A 19,742-nucleotide genomic window follows, 5' to 3' on the forward strand; every position below is an offset into this window, starting at 1 on the left:
GACCTACCTATCAGTAAGTGAGGGCTCTAGATCAAAGCATTTTTGCACAAAACACCTTTGTATTTTATTATTCCCGGCAAAAGCCAATCATAGCGACGCATTTTTGCACGATTCCCTTACAATTTTTTTATATTTCCTAGAAAAAATGTAAGTAAATTTTTTTTGTTCAAATACTTGTGTGTTAAAAATACTATACATATAGACAATGATTATTCTAATAGAAAATTTTAATTATATACCTGTGTATTATATAAAAATATGGATATTAAATAGTTTATTAAATAAGTACGTCTAATAAATTCATTAAAAGTTATACATTCACAGCTTATATTTCAACATACTAAAGATGAGTAAAAACATTTACTAAGAATTTTCACTATTCACTTGTGTATAATTTTTACTCATGACTTATATTTAAAAAATTATAATTTATATATTATACACAAATGAATATTCATATGAAAAGTTTAAATTCTAAATTATGAACATTTTTATTTATAATTTTTTTATAATTCATAAATATTACTTTAATTGTATAAATATTTTTTAAATAATAGAGGGAGAATTTTAAAAGTAGATTATTTAGTTTGTATGTACAATATTTATAACAGGCGATTATCTGAAGATTATTTTTATTGCTGAAATTATAATTACATGCTATATACAAATTTCCAAAAAAAAGAACAAGTGCAAAATGGGGTGCACTGGCCATAGGCCATTCCAGCTTCACGAGCGCCTTTATTCTAGTACATTTTTCTTGGCATGCATATTCAACATGTAAATTTTGCACGTTTTAGTGGCTAGCGCGGCTTATTTTCTAGGCTCTGGTCGTGTGGATACGAGACCTGGCTTCTACAATTTTTTTGTGTTAATTTTTATTCTGAAATAACATTGTGGGCCATCGTTCAATACATATTGATTTGCTATGCTGCTCAGTACTGTGGTTCATTTTTCTGTGAATTACAAAAAATGTGAGGGAACTTAGTGGAAAAAATCATTGCAGTTCTTTCCTTTTTCCCGAAAAAAATACAAGGATGTTTTATGCAAAAATGCGTCATCCAAGAGTTTTCACTCACTGACAGGTGGGCCATAAACACGAATACGCCTACATATGTATTTTGTGACCATATGTGCACGCTTGAGTCAAATTAAGTGACTGCAATTTCGTATTTTCATAATTCTAACATCAAACTGAACATAGAGTGCAAGTTCTATGATTTCCGGTGATATTATCTCTAGAAATTAAGAAGACTATGTGTACAATGTTTTTGGTCTTGATTACCGTGTGGTGAGAGAGAAGAATTTTTTTTTCTACTTAAAGTGTATTGGAAAAATAGATGTACACTCTTTTATGAACAAATTTGAAGCCAAATGTACACTCTTCACCGAACGAAGGGAGTAGGTCACAACCGCAACCACGACACACCAGAATGTTGATGTGGCATTTTCGGCACAACAATGTGACGTGAGGACTCGGAAGTGCTAGATTTTTGCAGATGCACGAAAAGCGTCCTAAAATAGCAGAGTACAAATAACACAAAGTTTCACAAGACACGGCCAACGAATCATTACACCAGAGGCTAGCATGCCATGCATGTCTACATTCCCACATCATTTTGGTGATCATTTTGTGCCTCTAACAAGAACAAACGAGAATTGGCGTGCACACATTCCAAGATCAGATCAACAACGACAATTAGCAATAGAGCAATCGAGATGACGTCGGAGCCGGTGCCGCCGGGGATGCTGAGCGTGCGGGTGCTGCGAGGGATCAACCTCGTGAACTGTGATGCCAACGGCAGCGACCCCTACGTCGTGCTTGAGCTGGACAACCAGAAGGTGATGACGAACGTCATCAAGAAGACGGTGAACCCGGTCTGGAACAAGGATCTCACCCTCGCCGTCACGAATCCAACAACATCGATCAAGATAGTAAGTCGAAGAAGTTGAATGGTCATATAGATGTTTTCGCCGCATGCTGCATGCATACAACTTAGTTACGTGAATCCTAACGTACTTGCGCATGGATATGTACGCAGGAGGTGTTCGACAAGGACAAGTTCAGCAAGGACGATAAGATGGGGGACGCGGAGGTGGACCTGGAGCCGCTGCTGCAGATGGCCCGGATGGACCTGGAGGACATCCGGAGCGGCACCGTGGTGCGCACTGTGCGGCCTCACCGTGGCGGCGCCGGAGGGAGCTGCTGCCTGGCGGATGAGAGCAGCATCGTGTGGGAGGAAGGGCAGGTGGTGCAGGACGCGCTGCTCAAGCTCAGGAACGTCGCCACCGGCATCATCCACCTCCAGCTCCGATGGGTCAAAATACCATCATTATGATCGATCCTTAATTACATGGCAGCTCAATGACTGACCCATGTTTATTTTGTGTTGATTAATTTCGTCATGCATCCATGTTTTGCTGGATGGTCGATCCATGTTAAGTTTGTGTCAATTTCTACATTTAGTCATGCATGCATGCACAGCGTCAATTTTCATGTGTTCTTCGGGGCGTATTTTTTATCCGGTTATTGATCGATTCATACCATACCTATCATGTTAATACTAAGGCCTCTCTAACACAAAGAAAGAAGAGGTAAATACACCAGCGGTGCTTTAACTTGCCATGGACGTTTACTTAATTGGTTCTAAAACTTGGCACGAACGTGCAAATACGGTGCTAATCTGGTCTATAGACGTAAAGTGCGTCGATATGGCACCGTATATGGCTGATGTGGCACTGACATGACATGGGGCCCACTTATATCTACAAAACATAATTACTTGATACTATCTATCTCTATGATTAGTGGGCCTGCCTGTCAGCAAAATTCATATGAAAAATGTGCCGGAAGGGACTTGAACCAGCAACCTACTGCTTGTGAGCTGGTCGCACTAGGCACAACATAGAATATGATTTGATAACTAAGACGGCCTCTCATTCTAAATGTATTTTAACTAAAACTCTTCTATCCATAAATGGGCTGCAGCCAGTGGCTCATGTTACACACGTTATTTTTTAAAAAGTAAATAATAATCATAATAAGAAAAGTTAGATTCAAATATTCATGTGTTACTAATAATTACCTCATGCCGCACAAATATCAGTGTGCACACAATATAAATATCCAGAGGTATACAATAAAATAACTTATTAAAACTATAACTTTTAGAAATATTAACTTATAATTTAGAAATATCTACTTCTATAAAAGATTCAGTTGGTGATGATGATGTGTCTGTCATCTGTTAACTAATAATCATAATAAGAAAAGTTAGATTCAAATATCCATGTGTTACTAATAATTACCTATAAAAATTGTGAGGTAAGTTGTGACCTTTTTGCAAAAATAGCTCACTTCTCTGTGCCGATGTCCAGAAAACACCTTGGTATCTTCAAACCAACCACATCTCTCCCTCACCTCATCAAAACAGCTCGAGAATCTTTTTTGAGTGAAACATAATATATTTTTAGTGATATATGTATATCAAAACTAGAGTATTTTTTTAAGTTTGTGAGCAAGTATTATTTTATTTGGATCCATTGCAACGCACGGGCACATTCCTAGTTAATCTTTTAAATATAACCCATGAGTATTTAAAAATGTTTGCAAATAATATTTAAAAATATGCATATAAATATTAAAATGTTTGAATAATTGAAAGAATATTTAGAAAACTTTAATATAAAAGAAATATATTATTTATATTATACAAACATTGTTATTATTCATATGTTATTTCATTACTATATATTTTAAATATTCATATAATTGTTAAATATAATCCATGACTGTGTATTTTAAATGTTTGTATTTACAAAAAAATTAACACCCATTGATTACTTTTAAAATAGTATTTTCTAAAAAATAAATTATTTTATTGCAAACCGCTTTATTTATTTGGTTTGCACACGGATATTTGTGTAGCATGAGGTAATTATTTATTACACATGAATATTTGAATCCAACTTTAATTATTATGATTATTATTTACATAATTTTTACATTAAAAAGTAGCCCTTGCAAACTGGGCCACTATCTGCAGCCCGTTGATGTACACAACAGTTTTTGGTTCAACAACATTAAGCTAAAAGGGTCGTTACTCAAAAAAAAATTAAGCCAGAAGGGCCATCATTATCGTCAACACTCTACAATTCTGGTTTTGTTGGCTAGCGCAAGCATGGACCAAGCATCATGTTGCAGGTTCGATTCCCGTCTAGGGCATTTTTATGTTAATTTTCCTAATTACTGACAAGCGGGCCCACTAATCGTAGAGTCATAGATTACTAAGTTATCCTATTTCATAGCTACAAGTGGGCCCCTTGCAATGTCAGTGCCACGTCAGACATCTTACGATGCCATGTCGACGTATTTTATGTCTACGAACAGGATTAGCATCGTATTTGCATGTTTGTACCAAGTTTTAGAATCAGTTTGGCGTATTTTTCAAGTTCAGACACTAGAGTGAACATCCACGGCAAGTTCAAGCACCACGGGTGTATTTACATACCAAGTCTTCTTTTCTTAAAAATAGGACAACGCTAACACCCACATATATGGTGGGAGCGAAATCCACCCACACGCCCTATAACAAACAGACTGCGTCATGTCAACACATGTATGCATGTGAGAATCTTTTGGGATTTTCAGTTTTTAAAATATTTTATCTCTTAAATGAAAAATCCGAATGAAGAACCGTTTTCATCATTAAATCCCTCGTGACGAGATCTTCAAAATTAGATCTCATATCAATATATTTCGACGAATTTTTTTGTTAAAAGTTGCCATATCTATTGCACATGAATTGCCATGGTGTTTACACTGAAGTTGTTATGATATGTTTCATCTATTTTATCCTACATTTAGAAGTAAATTTTGACATTTATAAAATGGAGAATTGAGAAGACTTGCCATGAACCATAAACTAAAATTGCCATGATACATGCACTTAAAATTGCCATGTTCATACAAAAAATATTTTTCATGGTCAAAGTATTGGAGTTGCCATCATCAAAATACTAAAATTGCCATGCTCTACAAACTGAAATTGCCACGTGGCAAATTTAGTTTAAGCACTATGGCAAGTACAGTGTAGACATCATGACAACTTTTGGGGGGATGGGGGGGGATCGTCGAAACATATCAACATGAAGTATAGTTCTGAAGATCTCGTCGAGGCGGATTTAATGGTGAAAACGGATTTTTAATTCGATTTTTTAATTAAGAGATAAAACATTTTTAAGCTAAAAATCAAAAAAATTCTGGTGATGTCATCTGTTCACATGTGGCAAAATGAATGGTAAAAGAAGCGTGTGAACGATGTGCAAGATACCATACATGTGGACATTAGTTTTTTTCCTTAAATATACTTATATACTAGCATGCGGAGGCGCGACGTGCGACTCAAAGAGCATATGTGTGTATGTAGGTTGTCTTTTGTTTTAGTGCGAAGAGATGTGGCTATGGATTTGAAGGCGAGCCCGTAACGCGTGTGTTCTTATTTGTTAGCTATATTAATGCAAGTCATTTTGTGTTGCGTGCATCATGATGCTAGAATTTTATTTTGCATATAACATGGTAAACAAAGGTAACGTTAGCAGATGTGCCTGCTTCTTTAGGGCATCTTCAATGACAACTCATAAATTTCCTCCTGCATCCGTCCACAAACACGGATGCAGGAGGCCGTCATCCAACCGTAGCCGTATATCCGGCATTCCTTTTTTTTTTAAGGAAATCGATTAGTTTCATCCGGCTGTAGACTGCCCAATCAACAACCGTCTTGTGTGACGGACACGTGTCCTGTGGGCCAGGCACTGCATCTCATCCTTATCTCCACCGCCGCACCTGAGCCACCCATTCGTCTTCTTCTTCCTCCAAATCCCGTTGAACTCCACTCCCCTGCAACCTTTCTTATGGATCTCATCCATGCTTTCTGCCTCAACTCCGGTAGCTCGGCCACCACAAACTAGACTCCAACGATGTTGTGACCTATGCAACTCTAGCTGCTCTGGCCACCGCGCTCCTGCTTCAACGCGGCGGCTTCGTCCATTGTTCCTACAGTCTTCTTGCATGTGCTTGTGGTTAGGGGGACGCTAGTACAAAGGAAGCTTGCCTGCGTCGAAAGACGAATTTGACTAGTGTTGCAAGTCGGGCCACCATGATGCAAGATGTCACTGCTGGAAGCACTGCAGCAACGTCGGCTGCTGCCAGCGCGACGACTGCACGGACTGCTCGGACATGCTGCGACCGTGGCGCGACTTCTTCGGCGATGTTGCGACGGATGCTACGATGGCGTCCTAGCTGCGACGATGCTGCTGCGATGGCAGCGAGCCGGCTCCTACAAGCATGACGGTGGCCCGACTGCTCGGCGATGCAGCAACAGCGGTGTGGCTTCTCTGGTGATGTTGCACCGGAGGTGCATCTTCTCCGGCGATGTTGTGACGACTAGGCAGCGGTGACACTACTGTGATGGCGCCGAGTGGGCTGCAGAAGTGTCGATTGCTGCGAGCGCGATGGAGGTCGGCTGCTCGGCAGTGGACGGTTGCCTGGCTTCTCCGGTGATGCTGTGACAGTTGCTGCGATGGCATGCTTACAACTGTGATGGTAATGCGGCTGCTCCGGTGATGTTGTGATGGTTGTTGCGACGATGCTGCTCCAACGGCCATACCGCGAGCCGGTATTGCAACGATGGCCGTGCTGCGAGCCGATGCTTCGATGGTTGTGCTGCGAGCCGGTGCTCTGGCAGCGCCATTGTGCTGCCAGCAGAGTCAGCGAGACAGTGCTCCGACGGCACCATCATGCCGCTAGTCGGGTCAGCAAGCCGGTGCTACAGAGAAGAACGACATCGCGCTACAAGATGTTGACGAGGAGTGTCTTTCTTTGCGTTGATGCATCTGATGGTTGGGACTTGGGAACACTTAGATTAGAGGTAATTGAACGGTGAGGAAGGCGGCCGTTGTTTGCCCCGCGACATCCGGATGGCGCCTAGCAGGCGCCTTTTTTAATTTGCACGATCAAATAGCCGCATACAAAGTGTACAGATGTTCAAATAGCAGCATGCAGCGATAGTTCAAAATTAAAAAAGTTCAAATATTATATACCAATATTTTCCCCTTTGACCGCCCACTGATGCTCAATTAGATCTTCCTTCAGCTACTCGTGAGTTGGTCGATGCCGAATTTGTTGATGCATTTAAATAAGTTCTTCAAATATGGTCGGATTCTGGTCTGTAAGTTGGATAGGATCACCCATGTTCTCAAATTCTAGAGTTGTGGCAGCATCGTCACCCTCATCCTCGATGGTCATGTTGTGCATGATCACACAACATGTCGTCACCTCCAGCAAGGTCTCTTAATCCCATTGTTTAGCAGGCCCACGAACAACTACAAAATGGGCCTACATAACTCCAAAAGCCCCCTCGACATCCTTTTTAGCTGCTTCTTGTCTTTGGGCAAAGTGAGACTTTTTCTGGCCAACTGGGTTAGAGATGGTGCTAAAAAAGGTAGCCCATGGAGGATAGTTACCGTCCACCAGATAGTAAGGCATGTTGTACTCATATACATTGACAGTATAGTGGCAAGGAGGAGCTTTTCCTTTAGTCAGCTTCACAAACAACGGTAATCGATGCAGCACATTGTTGTCATTGTGAGGCTCGTGCATACCAAAGGAAGCATGTAAAATCCAAAGATCTTGTGATGCAACTACTTTAAGAATTATGGTGGACTTCTTAATATGACCCTGATATTGTCCTTGTAAAGCCTTCGGATAGTTCTTCCATTTCCAATGCATGCAGTCAAGAGATTCAAACAAACTTGGCCACCCTCTTGCTTCTGAGGTTGCCAAGAGCCTCTCTGTGTCTGCCACAGTTGGTTCTCTCGCAGGTACAGAGGTCCGAACACCTCGACCACTGCAGTTGCAAAATTGACCATGGCATCTCTACATGTGCTATCAGACATCCGTAGGTACTCGTCCCATGAATCAGTGGCTGCTACCTCTTGAGCACTGTGTTGGTTTCCCTTGAAGGGGAAAGGGTGATGCAGCAAAGTAGCGTAAGTATTTCCCTCAGTTTTTATGAATCAAGGTATCAATCCAGTAGGAGACTACACGCAAATCCCTCGTACCTACACAAACAAATAAGAACCTCGCAACAAACGCTATAAAGGGGTTGTCAATCCCTTCACGGTCACTTACGAGAGTGAGATCTGATAGAGATGATAAGATAATATTTTTGGTATTTTTATGATAAAGATAAAAAGTAAAGATTGCAAAATAAACGGTGCCAGAAATAGCTTATTGATGGAAGATTAATATAATGGAGAATAGACCCGTGGGCCATAGATTTCACTAGTGGCTTCTCTCAATATAGCATAAGTATTACGATGGGTGAACAAATTAATGTCGAGCAATTGATAGAAAAGCAAATAATTATGAGAAACATATCTAGGCATGATCATGTATATAGGCATCACGTCCGTGACATGTAGACCGACTCCTACCTGCATCTACTACTATTACTCCACACATCGACCGCTATCCAGCATGCATCTAGAGTATTAAGTTCATAAGAACAAAGTAACGCATTAGGTAAGATGACATGATGTAGAGGGATAAACTCAAGCAATATGATACAAACCCCATCTTTTTATCCTCGATGGAAACTATACAATACCTGTTGTTTCCCTTCCTGTCACTGGGATCGAGCAACGCAAGATTGAACCCAAAGCTAAGCACTTCTCCCATTGCAAGAAAGATCAATCTAGTAGGCCAAACCAAAGTGATAATTCGAAGAGATTTGCAAAGATAACAAATAATACATAAAAGAATTCAGAGGAGATTCAAATACTGTTCATAGATAATCTTGATCATAAACCCACAATTCATCGGATCTCGACAAACACAACACAAAAAGAGTAACATCGAATAGATCTCCAAGAAGATCGAGGAGAACTTTGTATTGAGATCCAAAGAGAGAGAAGAAGCCATCTAGCTAATAACTATGGACCCGAAGGTCTGAGGTAAACTACTCACACATCATCGAAGGGGCTATGGTGTTGATGTAGAAGCCCTCCGTGATCGATGCCCCCTCCGGCGGAGCGCCGGAAAAGGCCCCAAGATGGGATCTCCTGGGTACAGAAGGTTGCGGCAGTGGAAATAGGGTTTCGTGGTGCTCCTGGATGTTTTCGGGGTATATGAACATATATAGGAGGAAGAAGTATGTTGGTGGAGCCACGAGGGGGGAGGGCACGCCCCATGCATCATGGCCTCCTCGTTGGTTGCTTGACGTCCACTCCAAGTCCCCTGGATCACGTTTGTTCCAAAAATCACGCTCCCGAAGGTTTCATTCCGTTTGGACTCCGTTTGATATTCCTTTTGTGCAAAACACTGAAATAGGCAAAAAACAACAATTTGCACTGGGCCTTGGGTTAATAGCTTAGTCCCAAAAATAATATAAAAGTGTATAATAAAGCCCATTAAGCATCCAAAACATAATATATAATAGCATGGAACAATCAAAAATTATAGATACATTGGAGACGTATCAAGCATCCCCAAGCTTAGTTCCTGCTCGTCCTCGAGTAGGTAAATGATAAAAAAACAGAATTTTTGATGTGGAATGCTTTCTAGCATATTCTTCAATGTAATTTTCTTTATTGTGGCATGAATGTTCAGATCCGAAAGATTCAAGATAAAAGTTTAATGTTGACATAAAAATAATAATACTTCAAGCATGCTAACCAAGCAATTATGTCTTATCAAAATAACATAGCCAAAGAAAGCTTATCCTACAAAATCATATAGTTTGGCCATGCTTCATTTTCGTCACACAAAATGCTCTCATCATGCACAACCCCGATGACAAGCCAAGAAATTGTTTCATACTTAGCCTTTTCAAACTCTTTCAACTTCTACGCAATATATGAGCATGAGCCATGGACATAACACTATGGGTGGAATAGAATATAATGATTGAGGTTGTGTGAGAAAACAAAAAAGAGAAAGTCTCACATTGACGTGGCTAATCAATGGGCTATGGAGATGCCCACCGATTGATGTCAATGCAAGGAGTAGGGATTGCCATGCAACGGATGCACTAGAGCTATAAACGGGCTATGGAGATGCCCATTAATAGATATCAATGTGAGTGAGTAGGGCTTGCCATGCAACGGATGTACTAGAACTATTAAAGCTCATCAAAGAAACTAAGTGGGTGTGCATCCAACTCGCATGCTCATGAAGACCTAGGGCATTTGAGGAAGCCCGTCATTGGAATATACAAGCCAAGTTCTATAATGAAAAATTCCCACTAGTATATAAAAGTGACAAAATAAGAGACTCTCTATCATGAAGATCATGGTGCTACTTTGAAGCACAAGTGTGGAAAAAGGATAGTAACATTGTCCCTTCTCTCTTTTTCTCTCATTTATTTATTATATTTTTTATTTGGGCCTTCTTTCTTTTTTTTCTTTTGGCCTCTTTTCTTTTTTTTTCTTTTTTTTCGTACGGAGTCTCATCCCGACTTGTGGGGGAATCATAGTCTCGATCATCCTTTCCTCACATGGGACAATGCTCTAATGATGATCATCACACCTTTATTTTCTTACAAATCAAGAATTACAACTTGATACTTAGAACAAAATATGACTCTATGTGAATGCCTCCGGCGGTGTACCGGGATTGCGATGAATCAAGAGTGACATGTATGAAAAAATTATGAATGGTGGCTTTGCGACAAATACGATGTCAACTACATGATCATGCAAAGCAATATGACAATGATGATGCGTGTCATAATAAATGGAACGGTGGAAAGTTGCATGACAATATATCTCGGAATAGCTATGGAAATGCCATAATATGTAGGTGTGGTGGCTGTTTTGAGGAAGATATAAGGAGGCTTATGTGTGATAGAGCGTATCATATCACGGGGTTTGGATGCACCGGCGAAGTTTGCACCAACTCTCAAGGTGAGAAAGGGCAATGCATGGTACCAAAGAGGCTAGCGATGGTGGAAGGTTGAGAGTGCGTATAATCCGTGGACTCAACATTAGTCATAAAGAACTCACATACTTATTGCAAAAATCTACAAGTCATCAAAACCAAGCACTACGTGCATGCTCCTAGGGGGGTAGATTGGTAGGAAAAGATCATCGCTCGTCCCCGACCGCCACTCATAAGGAAAGCAATCAAAGAACACCCCATGCTTCAAATTTGCCACATAACGTTTATCATACGTGCATGCTATGGGACTTGCCAACTTCAACACAAGTATTCATCAATTTCACAATTACTCAACTAGCACACTTCTAATATTACCACCTTTATATCTCAAAACAATCTATCAAGCATCCAACTTCTCTTAGCATTTAAAATTTATAACCAAAGTGAATTACCATGCTGTTCTAAAGGACTCTCAAAATGATATAAGTGAAGCATGAGATATCAATTATTTCTATAAAATAAAACCACCACCGTGCTCTAAAATATATAGGCGAAGCACTAGAGCAAAAAACTATATAGCTCAAAAGATATAAGTGAAGCACATAGAGTATTCTAATAAATTCCAATTCATGTGTGTCTCTCCCAAAAGATGTGTACAGCAAGGATGATTGTGGTAAAATATAATTAAAAGACTCAAATCATACAAGTCGCTCCAAGCAAAACACATATCATGTGGCGAATAAAAATATAGCTCCGTAAAGTTACCGATTGATGAAGACGAAAGAGGGGATGCCTTCCGGGGCATCCCCAAGCTTAGGCTTTTTATTTTCCTTGGATTTTACCTTGGGGTGCCTTGGGCATCCCCAAGATTAGGCTCTTGCCACTCCTTGTTCCATAATCCATCAAATCCTTACCCAAAACTTGAAAACTTCACAACACAAAACTTAAAAGAAAATCTTCGTGAGCTCCGTTAGTAAAAGAAAACAAACCACCACTTCAAGTTACTGTAATGAACTCATTCTTGATTTATATTGGTGTTAAACCTACTGTATTCCAACTTTTATATGGTTCATAAACTCTATTACTAGTCATAGATTCATCAAAATAAGCAAACAACACACGAAAAACAGAATCTGTCAAAAACAGAACGGTCTGTAGTAAACTGTAGGTTTAGAACACTTCTAGAACCCAAAAAATTATAAACTAAATTTCTGGACGTGAGTAATTTATCTATTAATCATCTGCAAAAAGAATTAACCAAATAGCACTCTCCAGTAAAAAATGGCAGCAATTCTCGCGAGCGCTAAAGTTTCTGTTTTTTACAGCAGGATCAAAAAGACTTTCCCAAGTCTTCCCAGCAGTTCTACTTGGCACAAACACTAATTAAACACAAAAAACACAACCAAAAAATAGGCTAGATAAATTATTTATTACTATACAGGATCAAAAAGCAAGGAATACAAATAAAATTGGGTTGCCTCCCAACAAGCGCTATCATTTAACGCCCCTAGCTAGGCATAAAAGCGAAGATAGATCTAGGTATTGACATCTTTGGTGTGCAATCCATAAGTGGCTCTCATAATAGATTAATAATGTAATTTAACTTTATTTATAGGATAGTGTTCCATGCCCTTCCTTAATGGAAATTGGAATCTAATATTTCCTTCCTTCATATCAATAATTGCACCAATCGTTCTAAGAAAAGGTCTACCAAGAATAATAGGACATAAAGGATTGCAATCTATATCAAAAACCATGAAATATATGGGCACATAGTTCCTATTTTCAACAATAAGAACATCATTAATATTTCCCATAGGTTTCTTAATGGTGGAATCCGCAAGGTGCAAGTTTAGAGAGCAATCATCAAATTCACGGAAACCTAGCAAATCGACAAAGTTTTTGGAATCGTGGAAACACTAGCACCCAAATCACACAAAGAATAGCATTCATGATCTTTAATTTTAATTTTAATTATAAGTTCCCATTCATCATAAAGTTTTCTAGGGATAGAAACTTCCAACTCAAGTTTTTCTTCATAAGATTGCATCAAAGCATCAACGATATGTTTAGTAAAAACTTTATTTTGACTATAAGCATGAGGAGAATTTAGCACGGATTGCAACAAGGAAATACAATCTATCAAAGAGCAATTATCATAATTAAATTCCTTGAAATCCAAGATAGTGGGTTCATTGCTATCTAAAGTTTTGACCACTTCAATCCCACTTTTATCAATTTTTGCATCAAGATCTAAAAACTCCGAATTTTTGGGACGCCTTCTAACTAAAGTTGACTCATCTCCAGGCCCATCATTATCAAGATTCATATTGCAAACAAGGATTTAATAGGGGACACATCAATTACTTTTAGGTCTTCATCTTTATTGTCACGAAAACTAGAAGAACACGCTTTCACAAAGCAATCTTTCTTAGCATGCATCCTAGCGGTTCTTTCTTTGCACTCATCAATGGAAATTCTCATGGCTTTGAGAGACTCATTGATATCATGCTTAGGTGGAATAGATCTAAGTTTCAAAGAATCAACATCAAGAGAAATTATATCCACGTTCCTAGCCAACTCATCAATCTTAAGCAATTTTTCTTCAATCAAAGCATTGAAACTCTTTTGCGAAGTAATAAATTCTTTAATACTAGATTCAAAATCAGAGGGCATCTTATTATAATTACCATAAGAATTGTTGTAGGAATTACCATAATTATTAGAGAATTACTAGGAAACGGCCTAGAATTAAAATTACCTCTATACGCGTTATTACCAAAATTGTTCCTACCAACAAAATTCACATCCATAGATTTATTATTATTCTCAATCAAAGTAGACAAAGGCATATCATTAGGATCAGTAGGAGCACTCTTATTAGCAAACAATTTCATAAGTTCATCCATCTTTCCACTCAAAACATTAATCTCTTCAATTGCATGCACCTTTTTACTAGTAGATCTTTCAGTGTGCCTGTCGGTGTCAAAACCGGCGGATCTCGGATAGGGGGTCCCGAACTGTGTGTCTAAGGCGGATGGTAACAGGAGGCAGGGGACACGATGTTTTACCCAGGTTCGGGCCCTCTTGATGGAGGTAAAACCCTATGTCCTACTTGACTATTCTTGAGAATATGAGTAGTACAAGAGTTGATCTACCACGAGATCAGAGAGGCTAAACCCTAGAAGCTAGCCTATGGTATGATTGTATGTTGTCCTATGGACTAAAACCCTCCGGTTTATATAGACACCGGAGGGGGCTAGGGTTACACAGAGTCGGTTACAAGGAAGGAGATCTACATATCTGTATTGCCAAGCTTGCCTTCCATGCCAAGGAGAGTCCCATCCAGACACGGGACGAAGTCTTCAATCTTGTATCTTCATAGTCCAACAGTCCGGCCAAAGGATATAGTCCAACTGTCCAAATACCCCCTAATCCAGGACTCCCTCAGTAGCCCTTGAACCAGGCTTCAATGACGATGAGTCCGGCGCGCAGATTGTCTTCAGCATTGCAAGGCGGGTTCCTCCTCCGAATACTTCATAGAAGATTTTGAACAAGAGTATCATGTCTGGCTCTGCAAAATAAGTTCCACATACCACCATAGAGAGAATAATATTTCCATAAATCTGATCTGCTGACGTACCCCGTAGCGTGGCATCACACCACAGCCAGGTCTTTATTTGAATCGTTTCTCATAACCTATCTCAGTGTGTTTTGCGAGGCGGTTTCCTTGGCACGTCTTGTCGAAGCAGAGATCGTGTCCCCTTATTACGGGATTCCCATCAATACGGACGTGGGTAACCCAACCGCGCCATCAATTACAGCGCTTGGGGGATAAGCGAGTTTTACCAGGCTGGTGGGGGCGCATAGTTTCGTCCGCCCTTATAAAGGGATAAGGTTCCACCTTTTTCTACCCATGCCTTCTTCCTCCTTGCTCATCCATTTTCGCGCACTCGAGCTCCCGCGCCCAAGTCCACATCCTTCTCCTCAACTCTCCTCGAACATGTCCGGAGCGGGAGGCAAGTGGATGGTCTCCTCCGTCACGGAGGGACACATCAAAAAACTACGTGAGGCCGGATACTTAGCCGCGGATATCACGCACCGGCTGCCAGCCGCGGGGCAGATCATCCCTACCCCGGAACCTCACGAAAGGGTGGTTTTCCTCCCCCACATCGTCCGCGGACTGGGGTTTCCCCTCCATCCATTCGTCCGCGGCCTTATGTTCTATTATGGGCTAGACTTTCATGAACTGGCCCCGAATTTCATCCTCAACATCTCGGCGTTCATCGTCGTGTGCGAGGCCTTCCTCCGCATCCGGCCCCACTTCGGCCTATGGCTGAAGACCTTCAATATCAAGCCGAAGGTGGTTGGCGGCCAACAAGCGGAATGCGACGGAGCCATGGTGGGCAAAATGCCCAACGTTACATGGCTCGAGGGCTCCTTCGTGGAGACCATAAAGGGGTGGCAATCGGGGTGGTTCTACATCACCGAGCCACGCGACACCAACTGGGTGGCGGCCCCCGAGTTTAGATCTGGAATCCCCACGCGGCTCACTTCCTGGAAAGAGAAGGGCCTGTCCTGGGGCTCATCGGTGGAGCTGGACGGACTCCAAAAGTGTATCCGGAACATGATAAGCAAGAAACTTAAGCTTGTCAACATAGTCCAGGTCATGCTCTTCCGCTGGATCCTCCCGTGTCAACAACGGGCTTTCAACTTATGGGAGTTCGACCCGGCCCAGCACCAGACTCTACACGAGCTCTTCGACACGATGCATAAGGACGTCTGGAAGGTGTTGTTCAAGGGTGCCAGGTCCCCCCTTCTCTTACCGAGGACCGCGGGCTAAGCGCGAAGCGCCCTGCGAATCCGGTAAGTTATGTACATCTGGTAGGGTATTTATTTCCCATAGCTTAACCATGTGCGGTGTCTGAGCTCCCATGCCTTTGACAGGACTGGGTGGAGGCTCCGGAGCAGATTAACTGTCCGGCCCCCCTGCCCGAAGACCCTGCAGACGCTCTCCTAATAGAGATGCAGACTCTGGCTCCTTATGAGGTGTCGGAGAAGACCAAGAAGAAGGCCACGGGAACCCGAAAGAGTTCCCAGCGCCAGGTGGTATCGGACACATCGTCTGATAACTCCAAGACGCACTCCTCCTGTGAAAACGGGGAGAAGGAAGATGAAGATTCTCCCCTCCAGTTGGGGGAGACAAGAAAAGGAAGGCCCCCCCAACCGGGGAGGCCGAAGGGTCCAAGAAGGAAAGGACTCTCCTTCCGGACTGCTCCACCACCGCCGCCGACGGTGAAGACGAGTGGCTGCTCAGGGCCAAGCCCCTGGCGAAGTCGTAAGTATTCGGATACTAGAGTAACTCATAGCATACTTTTGTTGCACTACTTCTCCTAACGTCGAATATGATTATGCAGTCCGCCCCGAGCCCGTATCGACGTATCCTCGACGGACGGTTCCTTGGACTCGTCGGATATGAATAGTGATACACTTCCAACCGCCTCCTCTCCTTGCCCTACGGACAATGCCGAGGTATTGTCTCAAGGGGCACCGAGCCGGGGGGAGGTAGTCCCGGAGGCGCCTCAAGGCGAACTTTCGGACTCCAGGCGTGAAGGGAGCAAGACTCCCAAGGGCTCCAAGTTCGGCCCCCAGCCGAACGCCACGCCGGAACCTCCAGTGGTTCCGGACTCCGGCAGGCGGCCCCCTTCCAAGAGGGGCAAGCTGCCCGTGCCGGTGACCTCTGTCCATCTAGAGGCACCGGACAACCTGCTGGGAGCGCTTCGCGGCGCTTCCATCGACGAAGAGCACCGCACTATTATGAGTACGGTGATTAAGAAGGTTCAGTGCGCCAAGAGCGGACTGACTGAAGCCTGTGCCAGCCTTTTAACAGGCTTTGAGGTAAGTATTTAAAATATAGGAAAATATTACCGCATAGACAGTAGCCCCTGATGCTCTGTTTGGTGTTCACAAAGAAAAGCCGAATAGAGGATCAAATAATATCTGTAGGAGTCTAATATAAGTATGTCTATATGCGTATGCAGGCTTCGCTGCTGACCTTTGTCGTACTGACTGCGGAGGTCGCTGCACTGAAGCAGAACCTCGAGCGGTCCGTGAAAGAGCTCGGTCTTGCCAAGAGGCAGCTCGAGGAGAACAAAGGTAAGTAATGCCTTGTCTATATATATAGGCTTTGAGGTAAGTATTTAAAATATAGTAAAATATTACCGCATAGACAGTAGCCCCTGATGCTCTGTTTGGTGTTCACAAAGAAAAGCTGAATAGAGTATCAAATAATATCTGCAGGAGTCTAATATAAGTATGTCTATATGCGTATGCAGGCTTCGCTGCTGACCTTTGTCGTACTGACTGCGGAGATCGCTGCACTGAAGCAAAACCTCGAGCGGTCCGAGAAAGAGCTCGGTCTTGCCAAGAGGCAGCTCGAGGAGAACAAAGGTAAGTAATGCATCTAGAGGCACCGGACAACCTGCTGGGAGCGCTTCGCGGCGCTTCCATCGACGAAGAGCACCGCACTATTATGAGTACGGTAATTAAGAAGGTTCAGTCCGCCAAGAGCGGACTGACTGAAGCCTGTGCCAGCCTTTTAACAGGCTTTGAGGTAAGTATTTAAAATATATATAGGGTGGGACTATTTAGAAACCCCCCTCTAGAGTTCCTAAATAAGGTTATTTATAAACCACCTCCTACTCCTACATGTTTCTACCGGAGCCAGCTAACTACTCGCACAACCCACGCCCGAAGCACCATCTTCTCCCCACGATCTGGACCCCCTCACCGGTGCGCCACAACCACCTACCTCGTCGGCGCGCCACAACCTACCCATCTCACCGGTGCACCACAACATACCCTTCTAAAAAACAGAAGCTGGAACCAGCGCGTGTACACCCAGCGCCATCCTCCTCCTCCTCGAGCCTGCCATGCGCACGAGACGAGGTCCCTGCCTGCAGCCGGGCCGGCGAAGAGCAGGGGTGATGAGCGACGGGGGCACTGTTCGCCGACGGCAGGGAGCCACCGCCCGGCCGGACCATCCCAGATTCGGCCGCCGCCGATTTGGGGGAGGCGGCGCGGTGAGGCCCGAAGAAGGTGAACTCCGGCTCGACCACTTTCATCCCCCACATACTTGCTGCAATGTTCGTTTCGAATCGAAGCCCATCGCTGGAATCCGGGTGGGGCCTAATTTGGTGGTGGAGCTGTAGTTGATTTGGCTCAATAATCCTTCTCGGAATCCAGTTCGGCTCCGGCCGGAAACCTGCGTGTTCAGTTCCCGACAGTTCTTGGCGGCTTCGATTGCTACTCTCCTCCGACTCCGACAAAATCTCATGTGATCCATCGATGCAGTTATATACTGCGTCCGCGTATAGTCGATCTATAATCTTCAGGGAAAAGCAGAGAGAGAGAGAGGGAGGGAGAGGCATCGTCTCGCCTCCGAGCAATGAGAGCGATTCTTTCCCGGGGCCGGATAAGTCGCCGGCAGCAGGTCCGGCATCCATCATGGCCCTCCGGCTCGCCCAATCCAAGGTCTTGTACTTCATTTCCCCTATGTTGTTCCCGGGCGTGACCCTGTTTCTATTCGTCAGTGCGAGCGACTGTCTATCGACGTTTCAGATTGATGGCATGCACTTGGCTTACTGGTTGCCAATTCCGGGCCATGTCGGTTGTCGTAGCTGTTGATGAATTTAACCTTTGCTGAATGCTGCAATGAATTTATTATGCCTGCTTAACCCCCCGTTGGTTGTTGTCTCACAGGTTGCATTGCATCTGGCAAGGCGTGGACTGGCGCGTGTGATTTTCTTCCATTTGGTTGTTCTTCTTCCATTCTTTCCTTCCTCATGTGACTTTTCTTCTGATTAGGATGCAAGTTAGCTGCACATCTTTTCTTCCATTTTTTAAATCTCATGTTCATTCCGGCTGCGAGCGAAGGTAGCAGTTAACTTCGACCGGCGTGGCAGGTAACCATGATATTCATTGCAGTTATGGTGACCCCCGGCAAAAAAATGAATTACAAAATATGAAAAAAGTTTGGCCATTTAAAAAATTCGTCCACAGTGGCAGTTAACATCGGCCGACGTGGTAGTTAACTTCGGCGTTCATGACAGTTAGCGTGACCTCGAAAGAAAGAAAGAAATATTTTTTAATGTCTTCGCTCCCAGCAATTAACTTGGTGTTAACTGCCGCAGCCCCAGGCAATTACAAAATATGAATAAAGTTTGGCCATTTAAAAGATCGTCCATAGTGGCAGTTAACTTCGGCGTTCATGACAGTTAGTGTGAACTCAAAAAGAAGGAAAGAAATATTTTTTTAGTGTCTTTGCTCCCAGCAATTAACTTGGTGTTAACAGCCGCAGCCCCAGGCAATTACAAAATATGAAAAAAAAGTTTGGCCATTTAAAAAATCATCCATAGTGGCAGTTAACATCGGCCGGCGTGGTAGTTAACTTCGGCATTCATTACAGTTAGCATGACCCCGACAAGAAAAAACGAAATGTTTTTTAGTGTCTTCGCTCCTGGCAATTAACTTGGTGTTAACTGCCGCAGCCCCAGGCAGTTAGCTATTTCAGGCCCGGTAGTTAATTCGACCCAACAAAAAAATGTAAAAGAAAAAAATAGTGGCTTTAGTCTGGTAGTTAACTTGATGTTAACTGTCGCAATCCCCGGTAGTTAACTATTTCAGGCCGGGCAGTTAACTTGACCCCGGAAAAAAAGAACAAAAGAAAAATTAGTTTCTTCAGTCCGACAGTTACCTTGCTCAGGATAGGGCAGTTAACTATTACGGTCGAGCAGTTAGGGTGTTC

At 42.7% G+C, this 19,742-nt stretch overlaps 1 protein-coding gene across 1 annotated transcript; it reads left to right on the forward strand.

Annotated features, from left to right (window-relative positions):
- Window positions 1-1,579: 1,579 nt before the first annotated feature.
- LOC123185347 (protein C2-DOMAIN ABA-RELATED 5-like) lies at window positions 1,580-2,475 on the forward strand. Its single transcript, XM_044597243.1, has 2 exons — window positions 1,580-1,932; window positions 2,040-2,475. The coding sequence occupies exons 1-2, from the start codon at window positions 1,717-1,719 to the stop codon at window positions 2,334-2,336; spliced, it is 513 nt and encodes a 170-aa protein (XP_044453178.1). The 5' UTR covers window positions 1,580-1,716; the 3' UTR covers window positions 2,337-2,475.
- The last annotated feature ends 17,267 nt before the right edge of the window (window positions 2,476-19,742 follow it).

The sequence above is a fragment of the Triticum aestivum genome, chromosome 2A (assembly GCF_018294505.1).
Source record: "Triticum aestivum cultivar Chinese Spring chromosome 2A, IWGSC CS RefSeq v2.1, whole genome shotgun sequence".
Lineage (NCBI taxonomy): Eukaryota > Viridiplantae > Streptophyta > Magnoliopsida > Poales > Poaceae > Triticum > Triticum aestivum.

Bases quoted from the DNA above. Each gene is read 5' to 3' on its own strand.
- LOC123185347 (XM_044597243.1), top strand. From the start codon at position 1,717: ATGACGTCGGAGCCGGTGCCGCCGGGGATGCTGAGCGTGCGGGTGCTG. The intron at 1,933-2,039 runs GTAAGTCGAAGA...ATATGTACGCAG, and splicing joins CAACAACATCGATCAAGATA to GAGGTGTTCGACAAGGACAA.